The sequence below is a fragment of the Bison bison genome, unplaced genomic scaffold (genome assembly GCF_000754665.1).
Source record: "Bison bison bison isolate TAMUID 2011002044 unplaced genomic scaffold, Bison_UMD1.0 scf7180017864163, whole genome shotgun sequence".
Taxonomy (NCBI): Eukaryota; Metazoa; Chordata; class Mammalia; order Artiodactyla; family Bovidae; genus Bison; species Bison bison.
In genome coordinates, this window is record NW_011494735.1 from 4,493,273 (window position 1) to 4,503,608 (window position 10,336).

The 10,336-nt window shown below is 42.2% G+C and overlaps 1 protein-coding gene across 1 annotated transcript in view; it reads left to right on the top strand.

Moving 5' to 3' along the window:
* The window catches only part of CPM (carboxypeptidase M), a 75,250-nt gene that overhangs the window by 45,801 nt on the left and 19,113 nt on the right, over positions 1 to 10,336 (top strand). Inside the window, exons 4-6 of the mRNA XM_010841556.1 lie at positions 4,280 to 4,452; positions 6,093 to 6,277; positions 6,963 to 7,130. Of these exons, the coding sequence (XP_010839858.1) occupies positions 4,280 to 4,452; positions 6,093 to 6,277; positions 6,963 to 7,130 (526 nt within the window). The remainder of the gene's footprint in view (positions 1 to 4,279; positions 4,453 to 6,092; positions 6,278 to 6,962; positions 7,131 to 10,336) is intronic.

Below are 10,336 nucleotides of genomic sequence, written 5' to 3' on the forward strand. Positions count from 1 at the left end.
TCGAAAGGTTGCAGTCTGCTGCTCAGAATTTAATCCTCCCAATTGAAACTTCCAAAGAAAAGCAAGAGTCCTTCCTCTTGTTCACCTCTGAATTTGCTTGTACTTTGCCAAATTTCTGACATCTTGCCCTCCAGGTAGTTAATGTATCCCGTCAAAGCAGGTCTCACTCATTTACCTTGATTCTTTGACCACTGCCAAGGACTGAGATTATGCAGAGAGGAATGTCAGTGTGTTTTGGGTGTGGAGGCCTGAAGTTCTGTCACCCTCTGTGTGTCCCAGCTGTTAACAATGTCTGACAGCTTTGGGGGCCACTGAGAAACTTATTATCCTGAATTTAGATCTTGTGTTTTCTGCCCTCCTGGTGCCACCAGGAGCTGGGGAAAGGGATGGCTTAACCCAGAAGCAGAAGGGTCTCTTGGATTAGCTGGGTCTAACCAGCTTCTTCGTCCTTCTTCTTCTCTTAGACCTTTTGGAATTAAAGAGCATTTTCAAGGCGCACTGTTAAAAAGCAGCATATATAACATTTGTGGGCAGTGGTTCTTAACCTTCTTTGGGTGGATTCCTTGCTATTCTGGCACTAGCTTTGAATGCTGTCCTCAAGGTGCATGGATCTTCTAGGAGTTTGTGGACCTCAACACTCAGTCTTACACAATACACTACCCAGTTGTGGATTGTTGCTTCAACATTTTTTTTGCAATTGTTCTGATAAGTGCGGAAACACTCATTTTCATCTATCTAGCAAGTTCCAACTTGACTGAATTGAAGTAAACCTGGTCGAGATTTATTTTCTGCTTCCTGAGTTCTTGCCATCGTTTTCTAAAAACTTTTAATGTTACGTTGGAGTGTAGTTGATTAATAATGTGTTACATTCAGGTGTACAGCAAAGTGATTCACTTATACATGTATCTATTTTTTCCAAAGCCTTTTCCCATTTAGGTTGTTACATAGTATTGGGCAGAGTCCCCTGTGCTATACAAGGGTCCTTGTTGGTTATCTGTTTTACATATAGCACTGTGTGTATGTCAACCCCAAACTCCCTACCTATCCTTCCCCACTTCCACCACATTCCTCCCTGGTGGCCATAAATTCCTTCTCTGTGAGTCTGTTTCTGTTTTGTAAATAATTTTATTTGTATCATGTATTTTAAGATTCCTTTTATAAGCAATATTATACAATATTCCTCTTTCTCAGTCTGACTAACTTCACTCACTATGACAATCTGTAGGTCCATCCTGGGGTATTGCCATCTTAATGACCAGATGAATTATCAGAGAAACACTCTAGAAGCCGGTGTGCTTACCCAGCCTTTCAGGCTCTTCATTAGGGATTCTCCACACACTCACAAAAGGAAGCGAAAGTTAAATGAAAGGCTGGATAAGTCAATGGAAACACTTTTGACCACATTAAAAAAAAAAAAATTAGTCTCTCTAAGGTCTCATGTTCAAAGACTTAATTTTAAATGAAAAGAGACCTATACATAAAACATGAATATTTGAGACATTTATATTAAAGTTGAGAATTAATTTGAATAATATGTGACATAAATTTGCTTTTACAGAGACAAGAAAATATGGTCCAAGAAAACAGAAGGACCTTGTTTAACTCTCTCCGAAATTTTATCCATTTATCTCACCAGTTTTAAGATTATCTGACTCTTAATCACTTCTTTATCATACCGCCAAGATTTTTATTTCACCCTATGCAGTTAAGAATTTGTGGTTTGTTTGGGAATATGGAGGCAAACAGAAGATAACCTTGGTCACACATTTGTGTCCTTGAAAGAATCATGATTTTGTTTTTGTAAAAAGAACATAGGTTTTCTTTCCTTTAAAAGAACTAGAAAAATAAGAGTAAGATACTATCACTCAGAAATAGCCATCATTATTATTTGCCAGATGCTATTCTACATATCTCTTTATTTCTGTAGTAATAGAATGAGAGGAATCAAAAGGAAATAAAATGTCATATGTGTTATCTTTAAGAAGTATGAGATTTAATAACTTTACTTGAGCTTAACAGAACTGAAGTGAAATGAAAATGACTGGTGAACTTGTTAATTTCTCAAAATAAGAAATTATCTTATAAATAAGATTCTTCTGAAGTCAAAAAATTAGGAAAAGCTGAAATTATAATGATTTTATATATATATATATATTTTAAACTTTGGATAATATCCTATGACCCATTGCTATGAAAAGTAAAGAAATTAGCACTTTGAAAACTCATCTCCCCCTTCCCCTAGCCCCACCCTTGCTGTTAACTATAAACCTTAACTTTTACCTTCTATCCTATACTCAGACCACCACAGTTGCTTAATTTAGTTGTGTAGCTTAATCACAGCTTCTTGCTCTTTGTTTTCATTTGCTTGTGGGTGGATGAATTTCATTGCCAATTCCTGTCTTGAGTTCAAGCATGCTTGAGAATGTATGATTCAGAGAGTTAAGAGGAAATTTAGAATCACGTGGGGATTCCAATATGGCTCACTTCATACTTGACCTGGGACTCCGATTGGCCTCAGGTTTTTCCTGGTATGTCCCTCTAAGGGCAGCATCCTGCAGTCTCGAACCAGCATTTAGAAATCTCACTTCCTCCTCCTTTTCCTTGACCCTTTTCTCTTCCCCTCCCCTTGCCAGGAAAGCCCCCACTTCAGCCCACCACACGATCCACTTGTAGAGTCTTTCACAACTTAAAATTACCATCCCCTCCTCCTCTGGTTTTAGGGAAGGCAGTAAGGAGCTTGCACATGTGCTTGAGCTTCCAAAACACCAAATTGAAAACCCAGTGTGTGACTCACGTGACTTTTTTAGTTATTAGTTTGTAAGGACCTTTTTCAACCTACAATTTGGACTATGAAAACAAAAATCACAGTAGTGGAAGAAGACAGACATGAGTGGGAGAAAAAACAAATTGAAGTCAGAATGGAATTTATTTCTACTCTAAATTTTATGGCTATGTATAAATATATAATTCACACATTTAAATTTTTCTTAGTTCCATTTTCAATTATTCTGTATCCATTAGGATAACAGATTCATAAGATGTGATCTCTCTGCTTGCCAGCAAGGGGTAGAGAGTGCAGCATTGTTCCTTCTTTGTCACAGCCGTGAATTGCTACAATGGAGTCATAATTGAAGATTCTTTTGTTGCCCGTGGCCTTCATTAATGCACTGGCAGCACCATCCTTATTTAACCACCTGCTGCACTGATTTCCCATATCCTAACCCCTCAACGACATCTGATCACATTCAAGAGGTAAATATTCCTTACTGAGAAGCAGAATCTTTGAGGTCAGGGTTACAGGGGAAAATTAATGTAGGCTAGTCAGATCTTTACAGAATAAGGCTGAAAATGTGAACTCCTTTTTTTTTCCCCTAAAAAAAAGAAAAGAAAAATAGGAAATCTCTCCCTTATACAGCAAGATTTTTCACAGGCCTTCAGTTTCCCAATCATTGTTGGTACATAAGGTAATTTTAGGTGAATGTGACCATATTTATTTTCATAGTCGTGCTTTTATTTTACTGTATAATTAAAAACATGAAATCTAGCAAAATGATAATTATACAAAGTTTATAATTTTTGACGTAAGTAAAAAGTGAGCCAATTTACAGAAAATGCAAACTAAATAATAGTATAGATAATATGGAGACATGGCAGAAAGTTGTGAGGCTGATGTGCCAACGAAACATGAGACTGTGGAGATCAGAAGTACGGAGGTATGGCAAAAATTGCACAAGTGTGCAAGAGGGGAATTTGAAAATAGAAGAACTTGGAAATAGGGGGATCTGGAAATCAGAAACCTATTTAAATCATGAGTATCACCCATTTGGATTTTTCTCTGTTCACATCTGCGTGTCTGCTGCAGGGGTTCTCCATGCGTCATCCACCCAGACATGCACCACAGCACTCCCGTGGGTCACGTGTGCTCAGCTCCCATGCCTGATTTCTAGCTCTCCCTCTCTCCATCACTCCAGCAAGTATTTGGAAGACAAGCAAATTGAAAACGGGATAATAAGAAATAACCTTTACTCCACTCCAATTCATTTTTTAAAAGTAAATTATTAGATACTTTAAAAAAATTAACTTAAAAAAAAAACAAACTCTTAAAAAGATTTTGCAGCATACTAGTGATGGATTGCCATCTGCCTGAAGAAATGGTGGTCTGACAACTGGTTTTGGTTTTAAGTATCATCTGTCGTGTTTCTTGTTGGGGAATTTGTACCTTGGGGACTGTTTTCCTTGTTTTCCTCAAGTAGCCTCTTCTCTGTTTTAACACCTACAGGCTGTAGGGCGGGAACTGCTGCTCCATTTAATTGAATATCTTGTAACCAGAGATGGAAGAGACCCTGAAATCACAAATCTAATCAACAGTACCCGGATACACATCATGCCCTCAATGAACCCAGATGGATTCGAAGCTGTTGTAAAGCCTGACTGTTTTTACAATGATGGCAGGTAAGAATGGGCCCATCTATGTAAAACATAACAAAACCACAAAAGGTCCCCATCAGATCAGACACCTTGGCCCTGTCAAGAGGAATTAGTGAAACATCTCATAGCCTGCGTCATGTCACTGCCATGCTAGAAACTCTTCAGGGCCACCCATGGCTTTTACTGTGAGAAGTGAAATCCTGAATAAGGCTGGGTTACTCCTGTGCCTGCCCACCCTCCACTGCTCTGGCTTTATTGCTTTTCCCACTGTCACCCTGCTGCAGCCGCTTAGATCCCTCTTCACCCCTGAAACGATGACGACAGGCTTCGTTCTCACCTCTGGCATTCCCACCCCCATCGGCCCCACCCTGGCCTGTTTCAACAGCATTTCCGCAAAGCCTCCTTCCCTAACCAATCGGATATTAGGTCCCCAGTTATACTCATATCACCTGGCCCTTTACCCTCACAGCACAATTTTAATGTCTCATTTCTCCTTTAATGTCTACCCGAGGGCAGGAGCCCTGTGCATAGTGTTCATCACTAGGAAATCCCAGGGCCTAGTATAGAACCTGGCCCCTCGATAAGCAGGTTGATTTATTAAGCCAGCCCAGAAACTAACATAAAGAAGAGTGAGTCTTGTAGTATTTCTTTTTTTTTTTTGTAGTATTTCTGATTTAAAGTTTATTGTATTTTAAATGGCCTCAGGGAGTTTGGAATTTCTCAAATGTCTGATAAACACTGATACTTGTGCAATTAAAATTTTGTTTTTACCAAAGATAAATCACCACTGGATTCCCTTCCACTTTTAAGGTTTTTTTTGTTTTGTTTTGTTTTTTAGCATATTTAAACATGGCCAAGTCTTCCCAGGTGGCTCAGTGGTAAAGAATCCATCTGCCAAGCCAGAGACACAAGTTTGATCCCTGTGTCAGGAAGATTCCCTGGAGAAGGAAATGGCAACCCACTCCAATATTCTTGCCTGGGAAATCCCATGGATAGAGAAGCCTGGCAGGCTATAGTCCATAGGGTCACAGAGTCTGACAGGACTTAATGACCAAACAAGTATGACAAACATAGCCAATCCACTTTTCAGAAATATATTTGTGTAAAATAGCATGTTCCTATTATTTCTGATAACAACTGCTATGGAACAAACTGCCCCAAATTGAGGAAACAGCTACCTTTTTATTTGCTCTCCACTCTGTAAGTTGGGAATTTGGGCAGGGCAGAGCAGGGTCCATCTCTATGCCACGATGACTGGGACCTCAGCGGGGGTCTGTCTGGGACCCTGTGTCTTGAGTTTCAGTTCTGGATCTCACCCGGGTCCCTCATTCCTTCATGTGGCCCCTTGATGTAGCTAGCACTGGGGTCTCGGTTCCAAATGGGAGTGTTCCAAGAGCAAAAGCCCCGAAACACAAACACTTATCCAACCTCTGCTTACATCCGAATCACTCCTGTCCCACTGGCAAGAACAAGTCACACGGTGGGGAGCAACAGAGTGCATGAATACCAAGTGCAATTCGTTGGAGGCTGACAAGGCAACCATCCACCACCTCTGTATTCATATCTGGAAAAACAGCTGGAGCCCAGAGCAGAGGTCTACACTCTACAGGAATTTGCTCCCTCATACACCAACAGTAAACCCTTAAAACTTCTTTCTTTTAAAGGGATAATAGTAACCTCTATGACCTGAATAGAAATTTCCCTGATGCTTTTGAGCTTAATGAGGTACCGAGGCAGCCTGAGACCGTGGCAGTCATGAAGTGGCTGACTACAGAGACCTTTGTCCTCTCTGCAAACCTCCATGGTGGTGCTCTGGTGGCCAGTTACCCGTTTGATAATGGTGTTCCAGGTAAGCACACATGGGCCCTGCTCTTGCTTTCTGAATCCAGAGTGAGACTGCAAACTGTCCACCTCTGAATGGCGATACACTCTTTCTCTCCCTACTTAATTTTTCTGGTGGGGTTGGAAAAAGCCTCATTTTCTCGACTCTGAGCTATCCTTCCTACAATTTATAAACAGTAGATGGGCAAGGTGTCTGAACTGACAACCAAAAATGGGATTACTTGATATTCATCAGTGAAATAGTAAAATTGTAATTTAGATTAGCACACAAGAGACAACATAACTGAAAAAAAAAAAAAAACTAATCACATGAAAAATAATTCCTGACTCCCCTTAAAACTTTGGGATAAGGTATGTACCAAGGAGTTAAAGTATTCTATTGGCTTCATTTAATCCCTACAATACCTAAGGAAAGTTTACTGATCTGGAATCAATAAGAATGACTCAGAAGGTATTTAACTTTTAAGCTGATTGAGGAGGAGTTTGGACATGTACGTGGTTATTTTGTGTGATATCCCTTCTGCTGTGTCCATTAAAAACTGGGAGAAGAGTAGAGAGACGTTCCTGGAAGTGGGTAGAGGATCTCTCTAGGAAATCAGAGCCTTTGTGTGGAATTTGACGATGCAGGGGCTAATATACCGTATACTTCCTCTACATCAACTAAAAGGTCTTGGTCTGTCTTCCATGTACAGCCACTGGAACATTATACTCTCGGAGCTTAACCCCTGATGATGATGTTTTTCAATATCTTGCAAATACCTATGCTTCAAGGAATCCTGACATGAAAAGGAATTCATGTAGAATTAAAACAGGGTTTTCTAATGGAATTATAAATGGATACTCCTGGTATCCACTGAAAGGTGAGTTTCTCTTCGTTCTACTATCCTAGTTGTCTTTACCTAGAGGTGCCGGCTGGCCTTTGTTGACCCCAGTAGTTGCCAGAAGTTAGTCAGGCACAGTGCAGTCCCTTCGGTCGTGTCTCTGTCGGCTAATAGCACAGAGCTAGGAGGGGGATGACCGTTTGAGAGATGCTCAGACATGTTCCCTACTGCCAAAGTTGCCTGAGTTCAGATGCTTGTTTAGCCTTCACTTTGGAGCCAGGAACTGTGCCAAGAAAGATGAACAGGACACAGATCTTAAGCCCAAGTTTAACAGAGAAGAGCAACATTTAAGTTAATTGTGGTGACAGTGTCATATGAATAAGAACAGAGATTTAGAAAAGGGACAGTGTACCACAGGGGTGTAAAGCCAAAACACAGCAGGAAGTAATGAAGGCCTTGGAGAAATGTAATTCTTATGTCTCATCCAATGGGGGCAGTTGCGACCTGTGTGTTAGTCACCCAGTCGTGTCCAACTCTTTGCAACTCCATGGATTGTAGCCCACCATGCTCCTCTATCCATGGAATTATCCTGGCAAGAATACTGGAGTGGGTTGCCATTTCCTTCTCCAGGAGATCTTCTTGACCCAGGGATCAAACCCGCTTCTCTTGTCTTCTGCAATGGCAGGCAGGTTCTTTACCATCTGAGCCACCAGGGAAGCAAAGTGTGTTGCTGCTGACATCCAGGTAGTTATTCCATGCAGCAGTAAGGAGCAGCATTGCCAGATCTTCCAGTTTGTGAAGCAAGATGGATATTTCCATGAAGTCTCCTGATTTTTCAAGCCACTTTGCAGACTGAACAGAAGATCCCTCTAGTCTTGCTCCCTTGGAATAGGGTAGCCAGTCGCGGGGAGGGAGTGAGGAGTTTGCCATGTAGGGAACATGGCAGAGGGGATGTTCTTGTCAGAAGGAAGAATATCAGCAGAAGCTCAAGGGTGTCATAGTCCTAGTCTAGAAACTCTAGAGAATAGGGGGGATGGAGGACAGAAGGGTGAGAGGGGAGACAGTGGGCGGGGACCAGGTTCCACCACCTCGGTGAAAAGTGCCCCCTTTCAGACTGGTCAGCAGATCTGGCCAGCAGCAGGCGCAGCCTGCATTTCCACACTCAGGCCACTTCCTCACTTGTCACTGTAGATGCACAGGCAGGTAATCTTGCACAAGCTGGGACTTTTATATCTGGGCAGGTTTCTGCCAGCTTTCCAGGCAACGTAAATAAGCCTAGACCATGACTGGAAGGCAGCAGGGCCAGCCAGATGCCACAGTGCCCCAAACTTCTCTCCCATGTCCGAGAGACAGCCTCCCCTCCCACCCCCACCTCAGGGGCAGCCTAGTGTGCGCTCACTACTCTACACAGGGAGGAAGGGAGCCCTCCTGCCCAGGGGCAGCTCTGTCCTGCAGCGTGCTATGTGACTTCCCAAGACAGATCCAGACGCGTGGGAGATTGACAGGAACCTAGTCTTGCTGATGTGAGTTGTTCCCAAGCGTGCCTTTGTTTGCCAGGCCTGACTGGCCTTATCCAGAGTGGCACACACTCTCCACAGTTGGCATTCTCTGTCCAGCGTGCTTTCCACACCTGTTTTGCCATTTAAATTCTTTCTACCTGAGACAGTCATCCAGTCAAGGGCTTTTGTTTTGTTTCATTTCTCTCTTTCTTTTTTTCCTCTTCTATTTCTTGGTGAAAATAAACTTAGAAATACAAAACTTGCAAGTAAAGGAAAAGGAAGAAAAGAGTAATTCTTCCTGGCTAAAACTGGGACCTACATGCGTGCGTGTGTGCTAAGTCGCTTCAGTCCTGTCTGACGCTTTGCAACCCTATGGACTACAGGCTCCTCTGTCCATGGGATTCTCCAGGCGAGAATACCGGAGTGAGTTGCCATTTCCTTCTCCAGGGACCTACATAAGTATTACTTAATAGTTATATAATATTTTGACCATTTTCTGAGCATAAATATTTACTTCATTACTTCCCAAATACTCTGATGGACTTGCGAAAACTTATTTAACTAGGCAAATATCAAGTATAACTAATTAAAATCTGGCAGAGACTAATTCATTCAAAGATACCATACTTCATCAAATCTAAGATGCCAGTGATTGTAAAATATGTCCCACCAAGAAAGAAAAAGTTTCCAGCTGAATTAATAACACAATGATGCTTTTCAGCCATCAAATTTAAGATGCTTCCCAATTCAGAGATTTTAAAATAGAAGTTGTGCATCTTAAAAAATATAAAATATGAGAATAACCATTTGAAAATAGAGTGTTGAGAGATAAGAACTAGAAAGTGAGAATGGGCAGTGATAATCCCAGAAGCAGCAGGGGACTGGGTCGTCCCCTGCTCCCCAAGAGTACATGGCACCATGTCTCTCATCCACAGACGTAGTGTGGTGTGATGGGTGAGAGCACGGGGAGTCTAGGAAGGTGGCATGTGCTCTGGTTTCAGCCATTCACTTGCAAGAACCCCTGGGTACATGACCTACCATTTGTAATTAAGTTTCTCATCTGTAAAATATGGGTGATAATTACTGTGAGGGTTAGAGCTGATAGTGAAGTTCTTCAAACAGTACCTAGCAACAGCAAACACTCAATAAACATTGGTTATTACTCCTCCAAATTCATGTACTTCAATCTCTCAGTCATGTCTCTTTGCGACCCCATGGACTGCAGCACACCAGGCTTCTCTGTCCATCACCAGCTCCGGGAGCTTGCTCAAACTCATGTCCATCAAGTCAGTGATGCCATCCAACCACCTCATCTTCTGTTGTCCCCTTCTCCTCCTACTTTCAATCTTTCCCAGCATCAGATCAGATCAGATCAGATCAGTCGCTCAGTCGTGTCCGACTCTTTGCAACCCCATGAATCGCAGCACGCCAGGCCTCCCTGTCCATCACCAACTCCCAGAGTTCACTCAGACTCACGTCCATCGAGTCAGTGATGCCATCCAGCCATCTCATCCTCTGTCGTCCCCTTCTCCTCTTGCCCCCAACCCCTCCCAGCATCAGAGTCTTTTCCAATGAGGTGGCCAAGGTACTGGAGTTTCAGCTTTAGCATCATTCCTTCCAAAGAAATCCCAGGGCTGATCTCCTTCAGAATGGACTGGTTGGATCTTCTTGCAGTCCAAGGGACTCTCAAGACTCTTCTCCAACACCACAGTTCAAAAGCATCAATTCTTCGGCTCTCAGCCTTCT